We start from the raw sequence: 23,042 nt of genomic DNA, 5'->3' as shown, positions 1-23,042 counted from the left end.
CTTAATGATAACTTGAGGTTTTTGGTAGTGGTTTTGCATAAAAACTCTTCGTTACCAATTGTTGTTTTAATTTGGGCGCAGAATTTTAAGTAATCTATCGGTGTGGTGATGAAAATCGGAGGTGGTGTAGCTGGTTGAGGGACAATATCGGTATGCATTTGGGAATTATCGTCACCGATTTCATTGGCTTCGCTTAGTACGTCATAACGGTTTGGAGTGGAGAATGTGTATTTACTTTTTTCATTTTTATTACCTTTAGATTTCGGTGACATACCTGGAGATGAAGGGCGTTTACCTGTTTTGATTATCCATTCCGGTTCGGCTGATTCATTGTTATTATTTTTCGTTATAGTAATATGTAAAGGAGAATCGTTATCGTTAGAACCGTTCTGTGTGTTATTTGTAGTAACGTGTTTGTTGCTTATCGGGTTGTTAGGCATGGTGCCGCTATCTTATCTTAGGTTCCAAAGGTCACCGAGCGCGCGGTGCCTGGAGCCGGTCTTTTTGTAGATTATTAAACTAATTGAGAATTGCACTTATATTAGATTAAGACTATAATTTGTAATTTATTAAAGTAATAACTTTACGCGCACAACGCGTGTTCGAATACTGATTATTTACGTAAAAATTCGAGAAAAATCGGTTCTAATATAAGAATGCTGTGGGCACATTATACGAATTATGTTAACACTGGTGTGTACTGTACGACTGCTCGCGAGTAACTGATTGATTAATATTAGCCAATATTTAAGCACTTTTCTCACAAACGACTTAGATGGGTCGATAATAATTTTAAGATAAATAAAAATTATTAAATTACTAACCTTTGAATATTTTGATTTGTGGGTATATAATTTGAGTAAAGTATGCGTTATAAATATATATCAGTACGTGCCACCCATACTTTTTATCTACTTTATATATTAAAATGTTTTCGAGTCATTCAATTTCTTCTAAAATTGTTATGGACCCATGCAATAATTTTAGCTTAAATTTTTAAGAAATTTTTTAAAAAATTTATTAAAAATGTTTAATATTAATTACTATTTGTCTTTCAAATAAATAAGACAAATGTATCTATTAATGTATAACTATTGAGTTTTTAGTTTTCATTTTAAAAAAGCATCCGCAATAAAAAAAATTAGGTAAATTAACAACTTAAGTATAAAATTATAAAATTTTACATGTTTCTTTTGCAACTGTTTATTTAAAAAAACCTATAATCTATGAGTTGCAAATTAAATATCAATTAATACCATATAAATTAATGTTAACTATATTTTTGAAAATTATTATACTTTATTACTTTACATGAAGGTATAATTGTTCAAATACATTAATACATGTTTAATAATTTAATATATTTATTATAAAGAATTTTTCTTATTTAACATAAAAAAAATAAAACAGATAAATTTTAGAAAAAGAAAATTAATCAAATATCAACAAAAGTACTCTCATCATTTTCTTTGTTATATGAAAATCCAAGATCGATGTAATATAAATTTATAAAATGGTTTATAGTTTCTTCAAATTGATCCTTGAGAAAATCTATGTTGCTTGAATACCCTGGTTGTAATTCTTTGATGTTGCAATACTCTTCATATTTTAACTGTGATTCTTCTTGGCAATAGATAGATATTTTAATTTCATATTGTAATAACACTTGTGTGAGTGCACCAGTATGATTATACGGTGGACTCAAGTTCCAAATAAAGTCCACATCGTCTTTAAGGATTATTTCATCCAGTAAACTAACGAAATGTTTTATTATTGGTAGTAAAAAATTATTCAATTGTAACTCAGTCAAATTTTGAAGAAAATTCATTGCACTTATAAGTTTTTGAAGCACATAAACCGATTTATTAACGCAATATTTCAACGACACTATACACTTTTTCAAATCAGCTTCGTAATGCATGTTATCTTTATTTTGACTTATACCATTGCATAAAGAGGCAAATTCAAATAATCTAGATGATATCCAGTAAAATATTTTAGTATATTCCCAATTCAATAAAAGAGTAGTATTTGATAATTTGTCTAGAAAATTTTCAGAATTGACATTATTTTCCTCTGATAAATCATTTAAAATTAATTCGTTTAATTTAACTTCTTTTTTAGCTAAATAATCATATAAACTTTCTTCATTAAGTTTCCACTTACTTTCTTTAAGAAGCGAATTTAATATTTTGATGGCATCTTCCTTATTATAAAGGGTTGAATTAACTAGACTAAATATTACAAATATCCCCACCAAAGCTTCGATAGTTTTGGTCATTGTTATTACAGTTCTTAAGTATGACTATAACTAATAAAAACGAATTTTAACTTCACAACTGATATAAGTTATGAATACAAAAAAACTATTTATTAAAGTTTTTGATTTCACATTAACGTCACTAAATGGTTTGGTATATTATTTTATTTCATACCAATATATTATTTCAGCGTTGACATGACAAATATCGAGTGTTTAATTACAAATATTGAATATATGACGTAAACCAAATCTCAGACATACAAATTTTAAATTTAGTATAATGTAAAAGAATATAAATTCATTTATTAAAAAAAAAATCTATGTTAAAATTTAATATTTTTAAATAAAAGTATTGCTGTTAATGCTATCAAATATTGTTTACGAATAGGTAGGGGGCGGTGTCACGCAGGTTTTTTAAATTTCAGTTAGTTTGTAGTCGTAAATCAGATACCGAATGATAAGTCTGGCGCATCTGAGCGCACCTAAAGTTTTATTTACATGTAAAATGTAAAAGCTATATCGTAAAAATTCTTGTTCAATAAATGGCTAAGACACGCATTGATCATATAAGGATGATCATACTTTGCTAATCAGATAATAATTATTGACTAAATATACAGCTGAACTTTTGAAAACGTTCCGAAAATTCTTACACTTTTAAATATATCTTAAATTAAAGCTTATGTAATATCCTTTATAAAAAACAAAACTATTGTTGTCAGGACTTGTTTTCGTGGTAAATATCAAAATAAAAGTTAAAGAAAAAATTACAATTTTTTGTAAAAATCGCAAAATATAGAAAATTTGATAAATTGTTGTATAAAACATTACTTGAATGTGTTTTTGTCAAATTAATGTAAACTTCATTGGTGTATTCAGAGAAAAAGAGGGAGACCAATACTCCCTTTTTTTTTTTTTTTTTAAATTTTCTGACTAAACCTCCATAATTTTTAAAAAATAATTTTGTAATGGATATTTTTTCGTACGTTTTATAGCAGTTATGAGAAAGGGGTAGTGAGGGTCCACCTAAGTCTTCCTTAAAAAAATGTTTTTTTAAAATTTTCTATGTATCAATTTTTTTGTATTATTTTATATAAATAGATTTTACTTTTTATAAAACTAATTTATTTTAAAATACCATTTGGGAGACCACAGTGATGGGTCACTGATTTTCATCAAAGTTGTATAAATCTAATTTACATTATAGTCAAGCTTATTTTCAACTTTTTGTCAATGTCCCCTTTAGTTGATAAAAATGATTTTAAAAAATGGAATCAGCTTAAATTGTTTTTTTATCGTCCTGCAATTGAAATGGTCAATTACCGGGATCGTAATGCGTAAGAGTATTGCTTTTGAAGTACAGATTATTTTTATGCACATTGTAATATATTATAAATTGATAACAGTCAACTCATGTGATAATAAGGTGGTTTGGGAAATGGGAATGATCACCGTTATGTTCAATTATTGATGTGATGTTAAACTTCATTATGACATCATTTTCGATCTCCTCTATGACTGGTTGCAATATATTACTCAAGTTTTCCATCATGGTCGGTGATTTAACCATCATATGGAACAATAAACTAAAAATTAGATTTGGCCATTATATGACACATATAAAAATGGTACTAAGATTTTTGTACATTAAGGTTATTTCACTTCGACCTCATCATAATTGTAAATGGTATAATTATTATTTCTTTGCACAATGTGCATTTTTTATTTCATTTTGATTGTTGTTTAGTTAACTATATGATCACATTAAGTTTTTTTTTTCTCTTTTAGTTAATAAATATATACATTTAACTTATGCTGTGATCATATATATGATTTCGAATATCCTATAACTTTCTTTTATTGTTTTAGTTTTCCCCTTTTATGAGTTTGAATCCTTGGTAGACATTCTGAACATAGCATTAGGTCCTCTACAATTATGTAGAGAATACCCAACCCAATCTATATTACCTATATCTGGTAACATATTTATGAGGCTTGTATTCAAAACTGACAAATTACTAAATTGAGATTTTAAGGTTTTTATAGTCTGCAAAGAAAAGGATTTTTTTTGTCATGTGGCAAAAATTAAATGTCAATTTTGGAAGGATATTTATTTTTTTTGATTAATTTACACAAAAACTATTGAAATTAAATATTTGTTTTGCTCTACAAAAAATATACTGAAAATGAATTACCTGCTTCCTGAAAATACTCAAAAACTTTTATTATTTTAATTTATTAATTTTTAATACATAGAAAAAAAAAAATAAAATAATATTTCTATGTAGACTTGATTTATGCTCATTATAATTGTTCCTTTTTGTTGTTTCTTAATTTAAAATTACTTTTGGAATATAATTTTTCTCTATTGTAATAACACAAAATTTCTGAAATAGTAAAAATTAAAAATATATGAATTCATTTTAATATCTATCATATATTAAGGAAATTCTAAAAATTATATTTTGAATTTATTTTGAAATTCATTCAATATGCCACTAAAATAACTTTATCAAATAAAAAGAGAGTCGTTCTAAATAAAAGGTACGGTGTGTAGTTGAGTCAGCAATGCAAGAATACCTAATGTTCATCATCTTATTTTGTATATGCCATAAATTGTTAGATAACTAATAAAAACAGAAAAACTAACTTTATAATTCCATTTTCAATCATCTTGTAACACATGTTAACGTAATTTATTTCATCCAAATTTTGTACAAATTATTTTTCATATAATAGAACAAGTCTAAGGGCATATTGAATGAATTTCCAAAAAAAAAAAATTGATCTATGCTGTGAAATACATAGCTGTAAGTCGTTCTAATATGCATGCAGGTATTTTCCTTAATTCTAGTTTCGAAAAATATATGCCAGATATTATATTTTATTCATCGAAGGGTCATATTAAAATAAGTTAAAGTATTTGTAAAATAATTTTTATTTTACCAAAAAATATAACTTGAATTTAGTATTCATGATAAAAAGTTTATTTATTAAAAGTTTAAACGATAAAAAGGAATACAAATAATATAAGTAAAATAATTTTTTTTCTTCATTATAAAATAGAATAAAATTAAAAAGAATTCGATTAAAAACACTTAATTCAGAGAAATAATAAAATTGATATACTCTTTTATTTTTACAATAGCTCTATTTCAATAATTTTTTTTCAAACACATTAAAAAAATATTAGTTTTTTTTATCAAATTTTGATTTATATGTTTTACATACATGCTTACTATTAATATATCATATTAAATTAAACCTTATTAGCAACGTTACTTATTAGTAACATTTTTATTATTTTCTTATTTAACACAACCTTTTGAAGAAGAAACAATTACTAGTATATATCTTATTATTTAAATTATTACATTAAATTTTTTTAGCTGCTATGTGAAGCTGAATATGTTACTATTAATATTACTATGATGTATTTATTTTACTTTTTTTTTTTTGTCAAAGATCACAATTCGTATCTAGTCGAAGATATTATCGTCAAACATTGAAAAAAATTTCCTCGAGTACATGGGAAAAATTTCAAAAGCAATTACAATTTTAAAAAGCAGTAATTTCGACATTCTTAAAACTTTTTTTAATAAACGTTGCCATTTTAGAGATAATGGCAAATTTTCTACCAAAAATTAACAATTTCAACTTGATTTTTGAAAATATTCCGGAAATACTGACACTTTTATGTTTATATTATACAGGATGATTTTTTTATCATAACCCACTCAATTACTTACAGAATAATAATAAATTAATAATTTTTTTTTGATTATCTTTAGTTATGACACGGCCCGCGTCGCTTCGTTATACACGATGCCCCGCGACTCGTGCCACCTTTATCAGCCGTCGCCCTACTATGAGTATTTGACTGACCAACACCGCGTGTTATACGCTACGGTGCAAAGTNTTTTAAGTTCATCCCTTATGCCTGGTAAGGGTGTCAACTTTGTTTTTTTAAATGGTAACACATATTTTTAATTTAATAAAATGTTTGAGTTTTTAATTCAATAATAAATGGCATTTGAATTTTTAATAAAACTTAATTTGTTTATTAGATATAAACATTTAAAGTTTAAAATTTTTGAGTTAATATATAGGTATAATACACAAGGGATTACAAATACAGGTAGCTAATTGGTTTTTTATGACATCGATATTAGCAGGTACACAGCATTGTTATTATCAATGATAGTAAGGTACATTGTTGTGAGTTTATAAATACACTAACTGACAATACAAAATGTATATCTATTGATAGTCATAATTGATAATAAATAATCCGTGACTTTGATAGCAATATCAGAAAAAACCAATTAGCTACCTGTATATGTAATCCCTTGTTATTATACCTATATATTAACTCAAAAAATTTGAAACTTTAAATGTTTATATCTAATAAACAAATTAAGTTTTATTAAAAATTCAAATGCCATTTACCATTAAATTAATAACTCAAACATTTTATTAAATTAAAAATATGTGTTTCCATTTGAAAAACAAAGTTGACGCCCTTACAAGGCATACGGGATTAACTTTAAAAGTATTACATAGTTAATAATTCAAAAATAATGTGTAACTAAAGATAATAATAAAAAAAACTGTTTAAATTATTATTATTATTCTGTAAGTAATTGAGTGGGTTATGATAAAAAAATCACCCTGTATACTTTGATTTGAAAAAAAATTAAAAATACTCTAGATTGTCTTTATGGTGAAAACGGTCATCAAAATTGAAAAATAAAGTACTATTATTGTATAAAAATTACAAAATTCAAAATTCAAAATAATATAATAAATTGTTGTACAAAAACTTATTTTAAATTAGTGTAATAACTGCTATGGCCTATTAAGTAAGGTAGATTAGAAAACAAATCCTCGCCATTTTTTATTAGAAAATATTTATTTGGCTTTAAAATTTTATAATTGAAAACAATATTTTTAAAAAGATATATTTTTTTTAATATTGTACGTTTTTCAAAGCTATGAAAAAAAAATTTGTACACATTTCCCTATGCCTCCCCAACAGAAGGAATCAATTTGGAATTCTCTGTAATACATTATTTTTTTTTTAATTTCAATTTTACATTGTGAATACTTTTTTAAAAATGTACAACTAGGCGATTTATATGTTTTAAAATATTATACAAGTGGTTTACACTGATTTCCAAAAAATTATATGATTCTAATTTAATTACAATAATGTTAAACTTTGTTGAAATCAGATCAAAAATTGATTTAGAAAAGTATATTTTGGTCTCTAATAAAAATTCCTTGTAGACCAGTAAGTTTATTTATAAGTAACAAAAAAATTTTTTTTGAAAAGTATTGCATTTAATTTATATATACGTTTACCATAATAGTAACAACTACTTTATAATTTTTATAATTTCTCCGTAAAACTTACAATATTAAATTATTAAATATCAATTTCATACTATATTTAATTGCTATTATAATAGTTNACTTTATAATTTTTATAATTTCTCCGTAAAACTTACAATATTAAATTATTAAATATCAATTTCATACTATATTTAATTGCTATAATAAATAGTCATTCATATATTATACTTATTAATCATAAAACTTGTAATCAGAGTATAAATAAGGTAATAGGAGTTCATTTTGCTTTTGGAATAATCCACCAATTTCTTAAAATTCAACACTTTCTGCAGATTAGCATCGAAGCGTTTCTTATTATAGGGATTTTAATCACTGTCAGATATCAACTATACTTGTATCAATTATTGCACATTTCCAATGTACTACCATTTTTTTAAATTAAGAAAGTATAAAATCAAGTTAAATTTTAAACAATTTACCTTTTACATTGCTTTCTGTTTTCGTTAGTGGTTCAACAATGCTACTTTTATAATTAAATATCTTTTGGATATTCATTAACAAATATTGATTCTTCACAAGATTAGTGACATACTTTTTCATTTCTTCAATATTTTCATTAGTTTTATCAACGATATTTCTGCACTCAAAATATTTTAGTTTATTGTCAAAATCTTGAATGTTTCCATTAAATTTTAATTTATTCATGAACATAATTTTTGACATTTTTTGAATAACAGAATGCAAGTTTTTTGGTTTGAGGTACCATATGTAATCTGACATTTTTTGACACAACTCTTTTAAGAGTTCGTTGATTTCATTATTATATAAATTAGAGCTTACAATCTTTTGCAAAATATATTTGATTAACACTCGAAAATTATAAATATTGACTTGGGATTTGCATAAATAATATCGTGTAGTATGTACCTTATTAAACGTATTTAAAAAATCCACAACCGCAGTAAAAACTGGATGTATCGTAGCAGCAATTATTTGATGATGATAATATTTTATAAATTCCACATCAAAATTTAAAATTGCCTTTTCGTATAGATTAACGACACTATATACTTCATTTGAGTCGGTAAAAACTTTAACATTTCTTAATAAAGCTAAGCCGTCATTAACTTTAATATTTTCTTTATTATATTTACTATAGGGATGCATTATATTATATAACAACAAGTTTGATGGATGATAATCAACGTAATTTTTTTTTTGTATAGTGTCCCAAAAAATCCTGTTAGATTTATTTTTCATTTCATTTAAACAGTTATAAATTACATCAGGATCTTCTGTATCACATTTTTGGAAATTATCAGACAAAATATGAAACTTTTTGTCAATTTTTTTAATTTGAAACAAATCAACGAAAAAATTATGACACATATTAGCATTCAAGAATTCAGATAGTTTTTCTGTAATTAATTTGTAGTTGATTTTAAAACCTTCTCGTAAAATTTGTCCATCCGTTACAAATTTAAATTTGTCGTCCTCTTTATTTATAAACATGTACAGATGTCCTCCGATGTTATTTAAGTACAAATTTACTGTCATTAAATCTTCCGAAAGTTCTGATAGGTTTTGCTCTCGTAACTCGTCAAGCATCGCCAACACAATTATACTTTGAGTTTGTAAATTGCTTGCATAATACTTTATATGATCTATATAAGTTCCATGTTCCCGGTACGTTAATTGAAAATACTTTTCATTGAGCTGAAAAAATTTTAACATGTAGGAAGAAAAAATACAATGTAACTTTACATTGCTGAAATTAAAAACTTTAGAAAATGCTACTATAAACAAAGTTAAAAATAATAAATTTCTTAGACTCATGTTATTAAAAAAAAATTAATTAGTTCACTATAATGGCTTTGTTCCTTATTTTTCTCTTAAGTTGTTTACAAGTAATACAAAGCTCTAATATTTAGTTAGTTAAATAACACTCTAGTGTACATAATACTGTACGTATTCACGATTTGTCAAACAACCACATAAATTATATTTTAGTCAAATAAAAAATATTGTGGATATTATTTATTTCGCAAAAAAGTAGATTATTTATAGATGTTTTTTTTTAATAATCATTAATATAAAATAAATCATTTTTCAATAACAACTAATAACTCCCCGAAATTTGGGAAATATATTTATTATATTAATAAATTATAAGCTCTTATAAGGCGTTTTCCTTGATTGTTTTGTTTACAAACTAATAATTTTTTTATTCGTAAAAACATTTCAATTTTTAATCTACATATGATATGTTGTAATACTTGTATTATTTATTAAAAAACAGATAATTATTATACTGTACTATTTCTAATATTTGAATATAGAAATTTTAAATTGAAATATAGAAAAGATCAGCTTATAAAGTCAAAACATTAAATTATTCTTTACGAAAAACTATTGGCCACGATTGATTTTGCTATCACCATCTAACATAATATTTTGAACCTTAACCAGAAAATCAATGTATTATTTGACCAGAAGAAGTTCCAAAGTTATAATGTTAAAAATTGTTAATTTTAATCACGATAAATTTAAGGTCCTAACTTATTTTCTCCTCTTGATTTATCTCTCCTAATCAATTAAATCATCACCTAAAAAAAAAAAGACATTAAAAGATAAAAAACTTGATGAGCTAATGTAAAGGTCTAGTTTTGCCTATTAATAAAACTTATTTTTGATATAAAATTAGTAATTTTCCATACGGCTTAATACATTTTACTTCATAGTATTTATCAACTGTGTTTATGCCGAAAATATTTAACTAGTAGAAAACATATTATTTTTCTACACAAACTATTCATTTCACGAATACTATTAAATAATCATATATATTCCAATTAATATCAAATTGTAGTTTATTCAATACTGGATAAAAAATATACTGAGTATTACTCAGAAAGTAGGAACTATACTTTGCCTGATAAAATTTTCAAGCGTAAAATTATTCCATAGTCTGATGAAAGAATTATTTCATCAACATTTAAAAGTTTGCAAAAACAGTATACAGCAAACTTTAAGTCCTCCCAAAAATATTCGTTTATATAAATATTTAATAATAGTATATCCTTATATAGTAATTTAAATTAATAACTTTTTAGGTTTCATACCTAAAAGTTTCAGTAGAAAGAAGTTAAAAATATCGATTTTAAATATTGTATAAAGTCTAATAATATTTTATAATTTTTTACAAGATTAAACTTATTTAATAAATTTAATTTCATTAAATATAACTTATAGAATTATAATATTTCAAACGAATATTTTTATCATTAATTTTCATAATTTAGTTTTAACTACAGAAATATATGAGGAGTTAACTACCATTTAGTATTACAGGGATCTTTTTACATGATCGATAATAACTATTAAATCGTTTATTAACATTTACTGTAAATATTTTTTCGACTAATAATGAACATGCATTCAATTCTAATATGAAAACTTTTAAATAATCATATTAAAACAATGAGGAAATAGCAATAATAAGTATGGTATAATAATTTATTCAAACTTTGTTTACTGCTAAAAGTAACCATCTGTTGCAATGACGTTAATAACAAACATTTTTTGGTTTACTTATGAATTGTTTACAAAAAACAATTGAAATTTATATGTGTAGTAGTTACGTATAGCCCAATTTTATATTTTTTAATTATTCACTAAAAATCAAGACAAAATATTATTGCTAAAAATTGCATTCAACTTTAATAACTTAAGTTTTTTGAATCTTTAAGAATCTACTTTATTATAGCATTATTTTTAGTAACTAAAAAATATTACATAATATATATACTAATAATGTAATAAAATAATGTATATCCAAAAGTTAATAAGTTGCAAAAATGTATTTTTGAAATTTGTGTAGTAAAAAATTATGAATAAATTTATAAGATTTTATTTTTTCGTTCATTAAAAATCTACATAAGACACCATTGAAATTTCAAATTATTTTTTACTCAAATGAATATGTTTAGAATTGACATAATAACTTTAAAATAAAACATATAATTAACTGTTCAATTTTCTATTTATTGCACATCTGAATGTAAATACATCTACTTACATTTAATTTAGTAAGTACACAGCTATAAACTGTCTAATAACTAATTTATTTATTTTATTTTTCTGTCAATTAGTAGATCTATTGAGTTCAAGTCTCTCTTTACACTAATTAAACGCCATTAACAAAACACAATAGTATTTTTTAAATCTTTTGAAGATGTAGCTATTTTACATTCCTTTTTAAAAGTTTTTGAAATAATATTTTTTATTCGTGTTATACACAATATGTATAAGAAAATATTTTGTAACTTAATATCACATGGAAATAAACAAGTAATTCGATTATACTGCGTATGAAACTCTACATGGGTTTCATATCGTACCTTATTTAAGTATTCTATTGAAATACCTACAATCATTTTTGTGTATTAAACTTAAAGCCCATTATTAATGTTTGCGGTTATAATATCCCATCATGTACCGGTGTATAATACCAAATTAATGTCATACTAGTAGTACACAACTGTTACTTACATTATATGAGGTTTTAATGTAATATCATTGTATCGAATTAACTATGTAATATTAACGAAAATACGGATGAACTCTCGATACTCTCACTCCTTCATATGTAATTATCAGGATAATTTAATGTGTTCCGAATATGATGACGAATTCTGTTTGTCCAAAATTACATTTTCATGAGGATACTTCGATCCTTGAACGATATCAATTTCTTATTAAAGTACGGCGATATATAAAAAAAAAATTTATTTTACTACTACTGGTAAAATACATTTTTAGATAAGTAAAATATGAATAGTTTGGTATTAGGATATTAATAATTACACATAATCCATTGGACGTTTGAATAACACACTAATTTATCAATTATATAAAACTCGTTATATTAAAATGCATCAATTAAAAGTTATCAGACCTAATTTTAACATTTTATCATTAATTATGAGCAAGGCTCAAAACTTTTAGCTTTTGTATATTTTTTAAAGGTTTTAGAGATACATGAGTTATATATTTGTTTGGGATATCAATAAGCTAAATGCAAAATATTATAATCTATACTTTTACATATTTCAAAGTTTAAGTAACACGGTTTTGTGCAATAGCTATAGACTCTGATTATAAAATAAAATAAACGATTTTTTTATTACTTGTTAGATTATTATAAAACTATAAATAGTTTCTATGTTTAAAACTTGTATCATTACTCTGATATTATTTACATAATAAATCTACAAAATGCTATCCCAGGATACCTACAATCACGTTTATATTATTATGTAATAATAATATTAATATTAAGTTATTGAGTTGGGATTTTAAACATAATTAATCGTATCGACTGTAAAAACTTAATTGGTGTTTATTGTGCATTTGCATAAAATTGTGTGATTTCAGAAGTCCATTATATTAAATCAATGTTAAAATATATTATTTAATATTAATAATGTTAAACACTTTGCCATATTTAGTTTGAATTACCATCTTTATTTTACTGCGCTGTTATCGGAACCAGTTTTTATGCAGATTCATTATAATACTTAAGTAATTTACTTATACATAAAATACAAACATATTAGGTGTAATTTAAAATATACAGCTAAGTTAAAGGTCCATTAATTTGTCTCGGCGTTTGAACAAAATGTCGTATATAGTTACAGACATGCAACAGCTGCTTTTATTATATTATGCCGCCGACAGGCGACTCGTGTGTGCTGTAATACTCCTAAAAAATATGTATATGTATAATATATCGAGTTTTGTTAAAACAATCACACTAACATGAAATATATTTTAACGATAATGATGTTTTTAAGCCTTTTTTATCATTTTATTTTATACAGACGTCGGCAGCGTGCGCCAGTCCATTAGTAGCGTCTGATATTATTTTCTGTATATTTACACATTACGTCAAAACTTAACAAACACTTCTTTATGATATTATTCGATGTCAATAGTAAAAGAAAATTATTTTAAATATGTTTTTTATAACAATACCGTCGATTTATTTAACGAATACTATAATCGTTGCAGTTACTCTATTAAAATCTATTTAATTGCAATGATAAACTTTTGCCATCAAATGATAATTATACAATTATGACTTGTGTACAAAAATGTTATCGAATCATTTAATGTAAGATATTTTTTCTGGATGTTTTTTAAACTTAATACTTCTTGATAATTATCACCAATTTGTAACAAACATTTAAAGATTTAAATATTGTAGTTAATTGATTGTACATTTAGTAGAAGAATGTAATATAATGAAAGAAGCCAGTAAAAACCTGGATCATAATCCAATTCGTCGTCACAAGAAATATGTTACTGACTACATTAATAATTAATTATTTTATAACCTTTTACCCAAACAATATAATTATTACTTAAGTTTAGAATATGCATATAATTTAATTGACACCGTTAATGATTAAATGAACATTTACTAACATTTTTTTCTAAAGAAATATCAACATGCTATTTTATGATCCTTAAACTAAGTAATATCATTTTTAATTTTGATGACAGTGTATACATCTTTTATGTCAAAAATGAACAATTGCATCATTTTCACACGAATTTTATTATTTGCAATTTTATGCCTATGACTTACATTTTTTTAATAAGGTTTTTCATACATTGTGTTTAATACGCGTACTTTTATTAATACTAATAACTTTCACCCCTCTTACTCTACTGCCACCGTGCCAACAACCCACATCGTATGTGCAAGCGCTAATACAAATAGTAATTGGGCCTCGAGTTTTCGCAGAACGAACGGTTAATTACATTTTAGTCTCCACCCATGACATATAATATAATACCAGAGCGTTTCATTTTATGATTAGTTTGTTACCGTACGGCCACTGCTAAAGCCCATTTAACCATGTCACGCTCTCTAGCGCCCATATTCTCACCCTCATTAACACTTGATAATGAAAATTTATGGCAATAGCTTCAACTACCTTATATTAAATAACACATATAATGAAATCACACTTTTAAGCTTACAAAGTTTGTTGAAAATTATTTTTTCCGTAAAACTTTTTTAGAGACTAATAGCATCGAATAAAGAGTATTAAAAAAAACAACCTCGTGACTAAGTTTCCAATTCACCGTGTTTAAATGTGACGATATTAAAAAATACCGTTGCCTGTAATTTATAAACTAGGAGAAGACGATACTTGAAAGTTAATAGAAATAAAATACACAAGTCCGTTTAATACTGACGGTTTTGGAACTCTTCCGTTGGGCACCTCAAAATCCCATTCAAAAACTTACACGAAAAATACGTTAACATAACAGGTAATCTTGTAACTCTTCTGCCATGTTAAGGAATCAAATTCACAACATGTACAAGTGACATAGTGTACTAAAAAAAAATTGACTCAACGCATTTAAAGAAGTTATACATTACCAATTTATTAGCCTTCAAGGCTTAAAACTGAAATTAGACTCAGCCAACATCAAAAAAAAAAAAATTGAAAACTCGTCTATTACAATGGGTGAATTTTCAAGTTCAGGTCATTTAAGAAATATATACATATATAGAATGATTGATTTATCGCCGACATAGAATTTCTTCTAAAATAATAATAATTTTGAAAACTTTTTTTTTTTTAATATTGTTTATTACTTTATTTTTTAGTGATTAAATNGTGAATTTTCAAGTTCAGGTCATTTAAGAAATATATACATATATAGAATGATTGATTTATCGCCGACATAGAATTTCTTCTAAAATAATAATAATTTTGAAAACTTTTTTTTTTTTAATATTGTTTATTACTTTATTTTTTAGTGATTAAATTTTTGTTGGGTCTATCCATTATTTCTTATGAAGGTACACACTTTATTTATTTTAATTGGAAAATACATATACAACTAATTTATATAATAGAAAATGATCCAATTAAGCCAATTGCTGATCGATAACAACTTTTGAATTAGTATTTCGGAAGTCATTAACATTTTTAAATGTAGATTAGAGTTAAGTTACGGTTCATACTATTTTTATAAAAATGTCTAAATTTATTCTTATTAAAATTCGTAATTTTTTAGCGATTTTCATAATTTACGGTAAAAGGGAACGTTTTCAATTTTGTGGGGTAATATTTTCAACTAGATACGATTTATAATCTTTTGACGTATTGTTGAAAAAAATCGGTCCTGTGAAACATGAGAAATAGAAGCGACAGACACAAAAAATGAAAAATATTCACATAATAGTAAAATTAATACCTTATTAAATTCGCATTGAAGTTAAAAATATTAAGGTAAAAATGTATGTTTTAACTTTAACTAACTATGAATAATTTTATTCGTAATGCATATCATGGTAATCTATAAAATTAAGTAGGTATAATAAAATAATTGAACGCTAAAGATGTAATTTCGTAATAAATTATTATAAGACTAGAACATTACCATTTGAAATATTCTTCGATAAGAAAAATGTTTTAAAAATTCAATACTATTATAAAATAAATAAAAGCACGTAATTGGTCGGTCGGATTTTATTAAATATTTAGAATACATGTTTCTTCCGTCTTGTAATATTATTGTGTGGAATGGGCAGTATTCGTATAACCGGATGCTCATAACGCTAAAAGCATAAGACAATGAAGACATTGCCTGCGATAAATTTTCCATCCGATACATATTCCAAGCACGTAATCCGACAAACAAAGAAATTACCGTTTTATTATCAAAAGTGGACGCGTAAATGTTTGATGAACATTGATGTGATTGTTACCCAGAATCCTGTTTAAAACTTGAATTTATCCTCTTGTACACAAATTCACTCCATGTCAAAATTTCGAGTTGTAACAAATTAATATGTGTCTGTTTTATAAATTAATCTCGAATTAATTTTGTTAGAGCGACTGCTAACACACTCAAGTCGGCTCATAATAGATGTATGTTATACTACATGTATATAAATATAATTTTTTTTGCGGTTAGATACACCTCAAGATCTTTAGAGTTATATTATTAGGTGAAATATTATGCAGTAATATGAATACGACCATATACTCAAAGTCAATATACTCGAAATGACCAACACTCAAATTAAAATTAAAATAGTTTTTTGCATTAATTTACTTTATTGATTTTCTACTTGATTTACCGGCGATAGCAGTTGAAAATAATTGTATTGAACTGAAAAATTGATAAGACAATCGAACACTAAAACCTGGTTAATACCTGCGTATAGTTCTCATTGCAGTTAATACCGTTCGTTTTAAAACAAGGAAACAAGTGTAGTATTATTTTCGGATAATCGTTTCCTTTCATTTATTGGGTCGTCATATAAATAGTACCTTATAGTACAACACGGTAAAATCTATAATGCGTTTTCAAACTAGTGTTATTTTCTTCTGAATCATTAATATAAACTGTAAGGTTCCTACCCTTAGATTACTGCTGCCGACTTTATCGTGACCGTGTGAACCGATAAATCCCAAGAAAACAATTAGGAAATTACTTATTTATAAATCGATTAAAATATCTTTGAAAAATAATTGTAGAAGAGTTGTGTTTTGAAATTTACTTTAATTTGTGATTTTAGTGTGGCTAACCACTGAAAGAAATATTGTTAATACCCGAAAACTATTATTTACTGTTATTTCAATATTTTATTTAAAATTAGTTATCATTATTCTAGTTGACTCGTGAAAACCCATCTAAAAAATATTAAATTTAAACTATATTATATATACTCGACAGTATTATTTAAATAGTGACAAATTTTAATATGTAACGTGGAAAATTCACCTAAAATCAATAATTTATCGACCTATAAAATTTGATTGATAACGATCATTTAAAATTATTAACGGCATTGGTAAAGTGGTACAGTTTGCAAGGATATTAAGATTCCTCGTCGTGTTCCATAATGCTATCTAATGTTGTTTACTACATCGTTTCCTACACAATGAACCGACCTGTGCAGTGTGTACGTCTGAATTAGTATTTAGTGTGCAGCCACAAACTGCAATCTAACCTAGTCGTCCCGGCTAATCGTCGTTAAGTCGTTAAAAACCGAAATCAACCACACCGATAAACGTTACCATAAACGACGGTCGCCGTTTTCTCATGAACCAGCTTGGAGTTTAATGGACGACGCTTATACTGACCCCTGTGATTATGAACACGAAGGAGCCCCCAAAGTGCGCAGTTATTAGTTAATAATGTACGCGCGGGGGGTTACTGGGGGCGGCACGGCGACCAATGACTGTTTTCATGTAACGACGGTGACATCAAAATTAGGTGTATTAACTTGCTTCTCGGCAGGTATCTACATAGTTGTAATTAGGATACGAAAAATTAGATATTTAAAGACAAAAATGATAGTATGTTAAAGGTAGACCGAAACATGTGCACGTCGTTTGTTTAACAAAAAAAAAATATAATATAATAATACAGCCGGAATGAGTGGTTTATACGACGAGCTGGCAGCATAAGAATTACACTTGTGTGTAATATCAAAAAACAACATTTCATGAGTTTAGGCTTATACATGCGGTTTTATGGTTTCGTGTATGCTCAGCAGACGTTTTCAACGTTATTACATATTTTGAAGGTTCTTTTAGTTTGGTCGAATATAATTCTTAACAAATAATATTTCTTCGGAATTCAATGGTAGTATTTCACGTAATTGTCTGTAAAAGCCAATAGCAATCTAATATTTTTAGGAATTAAAAAATTGTTATTCTCTCTATTCTTTTGTGACATTGCACGTAATATTGTTTAACATTTTCAAGGTAAGTCAACTCTCATAATTAACTCAGTCATAACTTGTCATAAATTTTTGTTTTGGGTTAATTGCATAAAAAAACAATAACTGTAAGGAATCCAGAAAAACGTACACGGAGAGTACATCATATGTTTATGTTAAAAAATTTACTAGAACATAAATTTAATTTAATACAGCATATATACAGTAATATATGTACTTACGAGAAACAGTCGTTTCAACCAACTTTACCACTAGACACGTACTTTATATTCTATACAATATATTTTCTGAAGTATATGTACACATACGTTGGATGATATCATTACTGCGTTCTTCACGTGAAATAAATAATGTACCAGCTTTCCCAATATAATATTCATTAATCGCAGATATCTATTTTAAAAGTACTAATTAATGGCGAGTTGCAATAATTAACGGTTTTAAACTCGAATCAAATAAGAATAAATTTTAATGACAATATGATACTTAATAATAATATTTTACCATGAAATGGTAATTTCTTTTGTGTAGAATTTTATTGGTATAATTATAAATAGCTCGATTCACCTTGGTAAACTGATGAGGTCGTAACCTAGAACATTTAAGTCTAACAAAGCGCAATAAGTAATACTGCAAATAATTAGTACATAATATATATATATATAATTGACAGAATATTTATAACAATCTATGAAGTAACACAACATACTTCATTTAATATCTCACGATCTCGACTTTGTGGTTATGCTTAAAAAAGAAATATTGAGTTGTTGGAAATGATCTGTGACGTAACTTAATAGAAACCAATAGTTACCATGACTAAAAATGTTTGAAAATCTGTGATAATATATTCAAAAATGCACAGTTCAAAAAAATATTAATAATTGTTTAAATTACTGTTTCAAACGTATTGCATGGTTTAATTAATCAAGTTTTCTTTTGAAATAGTTAATAAACATCATAATAGTTTCGCTAAATAGTTGTAAAAATGATCACGGAGAATATACATATTTGCATGACATACAAAACTTATTGATTGAATATTTTAAGACACTATAATTATTTGAGAATATGAATCGCTCAAATGCTATAAATTCAAAGTAAAAAGAAAATAATAATTTTAATTAAATTTGATTCCTAGAAATTAGTAAAATAAGTGTGACAGCATTTCTTATAACAGAGTAATCAATAATACTATAATTACACAATTGAACTAATGAATGTAAATTATGTCCAGTGATATAAAGAGAAAAAGTTATACAGCAAAAACGTTAAAAAGAGATATAACATAATATATATAATGTTAACATTAGTTATTTTATAAAACTCTAATTGCTTAACTTACTGTAACTATACAGTATAAAAAATTTCAAAATTTAATTTCACCATTGCATTTTACTACAATCAATTAAGTATTTTTTAAATGTTATTAATTATTATAATTTATAAAAAGTCAATTGAATATATAATTTAATATATCTATCAAATAGAGCAGTAAATTATATAATTTATATTAAATAGTCTAAATTAAAAATAAGTTATTTGAGTAGTAATGCGTAAATCAGCAAATATGATGAGTTCATAAAGTTAAATATAAAGGAATAACATTTTAAATCTATCTCAAAAGCTTAACATTACTGTTAAACAAATAATTGATTACTTGGGAGGTGTAAATACAATAAGCTTTATACTACAAAATAAATGAATCATTTTTAAAACTATATATAAACTGAATATTTTAATTTTTTCTTCCATAAATTTACCGATTTTTCATAATAACTATTTGATTAACTAGTAATTAAATAATTTAACTATAACTAAAACAAGTGAAAATGAATTTCTCTAGCAAAATGCATATTACTTTACTAAAAATAATAATTTCAAATGTAATCATTGTTTATACAAATGATGAGTCGAGTCAGAATACTGAAAATCAAACATCTATTACTATTGACCATATGAAAAAACTCATCAAAGATTATCCTGCATTTATACAGTTGAAATTACAAAAACAAGATTATTACACAGGAAAAGATATAGCTCGTTGTCCTATGCCTTACAACGAAAACACTATATTAGACGATCCTGATGTTGTGGAGTATAAGTTTTTCAACCCAAGAAATTGTAAAAAACCTTGGACTTGGACGCGAAAAAATGAAATAGATGTTCCAGTACCCATTAACGGTACCATTGGTCAAAAATTAGGAGAAATCATTCGACCGTGTCTTAAAGACAACACTAATATAATCCAGTGTTATACGCACTATCTGAATGTTATCGAAAGCGTTGGTTTAACATTAATAGACAGATTTTGTTTGTTTTCAATTGAACTTCGGGATAAAGTTGAAGAAATGGTAAATAATGTAGATTATTTAGAAGAATATAGTTTGTTTAATATTACATTCAATTTTCCAGTAATATTTATCACTATAGAAAATTTTAAGCAACTTTTTTATAAGATATCTTTTGCATTTAAACGTTATTTTATTTCTACGCTACCTATTGACTGTGTTGCGAGTATCCTGGAGAAAAAAACTCCAAGAAAAAAAAGGTATAATATACCGCTCGAAATAAACTTTCATAAATATTATAAAGACTTCCCAAAATGTCGGAAATTAATGGAATCAAAAACAAATTATGCTATTTTAAAAAGTGATCAATACTGGAAATGGGATAGTACATCTGATCCCAGACCTCTTAAAAGTTTAATAATGTTCGCACAATGCAAAGATAATATTGTAGGATTAAATCTGTTTAATAATGATCATTTAGAATAATTTTACATTTGTATTTGAAATATTAGTAAACTTTTAAAACTTCATTTTCTAAAATAAGAATCAGTTATAAAATAATTTTGTAAATTATTAATGAATGTTTAAATTTAATCTTGAATCTTGTAACATTTATTTTTGTAATTGATTTGTTGTATCATAGAATTCTCTAATGTAAAAATAATTTTTTGTACAAATTCTTCAATAAGTAAATTTTTAAAAATTATTAAAAAATTCTTTTGGGACTATAAAATGTTTTTTTTTGTGATTTAATAAAAGATACTACCAAATGTTCGCTATAATTTAGTCATTTTTGATTATTTTGTATTAATTAATATTTTATCTATATTAGTCATAATATTAATTATTAAATTTAATAACACTTTATTTTGTATGTATAGTTTAATTTTTGTTTACCTTGCTATTAGTTTCAAGTTGAAAATCGGTACGGCTATTTGCCCTTTCATTTATGTCTACTACAAGATATTTAAAGTTAGGTACTTTTTCAAACGCCACGACTTCCATTGAAATTGAGTTTTGGTTATGTTGACTTCATGATACAAAGTTCATGGTATTTAGGTATGTCTTCTTTAATGTTTATTCCTATACTTTTACTTTGCTCTATTAATTTATTTGCAGTATTTCTCACATTATTATTATATCATTCGCGTACACTGTCATCGCCATATTTTATTTTCCAACATTCAGACCTATGGAGTTTTAATGCAAGAGAATTAATAGTTTTTAACGCTTACACAATGTTTACAAGATATCAAACCTTATGGTTACCATTTTACCATTTAAAAGAACAAAAAAAAATAATGCTATTTAAATAGACTTTATTTAAAAACAACATATGATGTAAAATATAATAATTTTAGTTTATTATATGTTGTATTTAAGAATACGATAACAGCGTTCATTATAACAATAAAAATTGTCCGTTAAATAAAATAAAGTTAAGATTAAACTAGTTAATTTTACTCATAAAAAAAAATTTTGTTCAAGTAAAATATTTTTAACTCATATTTGTTTACTTTATATTTATTTAATATTTATCATTATTTAGTAATTGAATTTGAATAGAGTATACACACGAAAATGAATAAATTATTTATTTATGAAAGGGCATTACAACTTGCATAATGATTAAAATATCAACACACTAATAAAGTAATAATTCATCGTAAGTGCAATAGATCATAGCAGCACATTATATGTTATTCGCATTATATTTTCATGGCGAAATGAAACAAAAAGCACATAATTATTAATGCACTGGAAGTATACAATATTTTAACAAAATGATTACTAACCAATACGAACGATAACTCTAGCGATTGGTTATCATATTATTCTGTTACACGGTCCTGTGAATAAATTTCACTTTAATTTTTTTTCTTTGTAATTTATATCGATTGTCCAATTACATTTTACTGGTTATGAACGTTATACACAAGCGCACGCTCATAATCTGTAGACTCCAGAAAACTAACCCAGTCGTTGTATACGGTTCGAAATCAACCGAAAACATGTAATCACATTTTCTTTTACCGCATTACTATAGTGATATTGTTATACACGGAAAAAACTGTATAATTAACCATGTACAATATTTTAAGCAATCGCAGCGCGTACAATTAGTGTTTGCGGAACAAACAATAATGTATTCTGTGATTTTTTTTAATACAAAAGAGGAAATTAACCAACGCAGGGATCAACACAGTGCCACCGTCCACTAGGCCAGTCACGTCCTACGGTATCATAGTAATAATACACTTAATATTCTCCAATCGCATGTATTCGAAATATATAATGCGCTAACATTAAATTATAACTTTACCCTCGATAGATTATGTCTATTTAAGCAGCA

General features: G+C 25.3%; 3 protein-coding genes across 7 annotated transcripts in view; 1 reads left to right on the top strand and 2 right to left on the bottom strand.

Annotated features, from left to right (window-relative positions):
* LOC126902845 (uncharacterized) overlaps nucleotides 1-23,042 on the bottom strand; it is a 207,923-nt gene that overhangs the window by 66,507 nt on the left and 118,374 nt on the right. The window lies entirely within an intron of this gene.
* LOC126902833 (uncharacterized) lies at nucleotides 4,373-19,395 on the bottom strand. 2 transcript variants are annotated; one of them, XM_050680491.1, is made up of 6 exons: nucleotides 19,296-19,395; nucleotides 19,108-19,217; nucleotides 18,903-19,005; nucleotides 18,620-18,791; nucleotides 8,098-9,334; nucleotides 4,373-4,650 (listed from the first exon to the last, which is right to left on the bottom strand). In XM_050680491.1, the coding sequence occupies exons 5-6, from the start codon at nucleotides 9,224-9,226 to the stop codon at nucleotides 4,568-4,570; spliced, it is 1,212 nt and encodes a 403-aa protein (XP_050536448.1). In that variant the 5' UTR covers nucleotides 9,227-9,334; nucleotides 18,620-18,791; nucleotides 18,903-19,005; nucleotides 19,108-19,217; nucleotides 19,296-19,395; the 3' UTR covers nucleotides 4,373-4,567. The 2 variants fall into 2 exon arrangements, with proteins under 2 accessions (XP_050536448.1, XP_050536447.1); XM_050680490.1 differs by lacking the exons at nucleotides 18,620-18,791; nucleotides 18,903-19,005; nucleotides 19,108-19,217; nucleotides 19,296-19,395 and having other exon boundaries at nucleotides 8,098-9,646.
* Nucleotides 17,806-23,042, top strand: part of LOC126902852 (uncharacterized) — a 43,502-nt gene continuing 38,265 nt past the window's right edge. Inside the window, exon 1 of one of the 3 annotated variants that reach the window (XM_050680520.1) lies at nucleotides 17,806-18,423. Coding sequence is in view for 1 of the 3 variants with exons in the window: in XM_050680518.1 (XP_050536475.1) it covers nucleotides 21,738-21,748 (11 nt within the window). In the remaining 2 variants the exon portion in view is untranslated. Of the gene's footprint in view, nucleotides 18,424-21,665; nucleotides 21,749-23,042 lie in introns of those variants that run through there. The other 2 variants (XM_050680519.1, XM_050680518.1) reach the window with 2 other exon arrangements.

This window comes from Daktulosphaira vitifoliae, unplaced genomic scaffold (genome assembly GCF_025091365.1).
Source record: "Daktulosphaira vitifoliae isolate Bord-2020 unplaced genomic scaffold, ASM2509136v1 Scaffold_3, whole genome shotgun sequence".
Lineage (NCBI taxonomy): Eukaryota > Metazoa > Arthropoda > Insecta > Hemiptera > Phylloxeridae > Daktulosphaira > Daktulosphaira vitifoliae.
Note: the sequence above shows the minus strand (reverse complement) of the source record. Positions and strands in the feature narration are given on the sequence as shown.

Excerpts from the sequence above, each read along its gene's own strand:
- LOC126902833 (XM_050680490.1), bottom strand. The coding sequence starts at position 9,454 with ATGAGTCTAAGAAATTTATTATTTTTAACTTTGTTTATAGTAGCATTT. Across the intron at positions 4,651-8,097 it reads AACAGAAAGCAATGTAAAAG|AAATTTTGTGTTATTACAAT; the intron begins GTAAATTGTTTA and ends TTACTATTTCAG.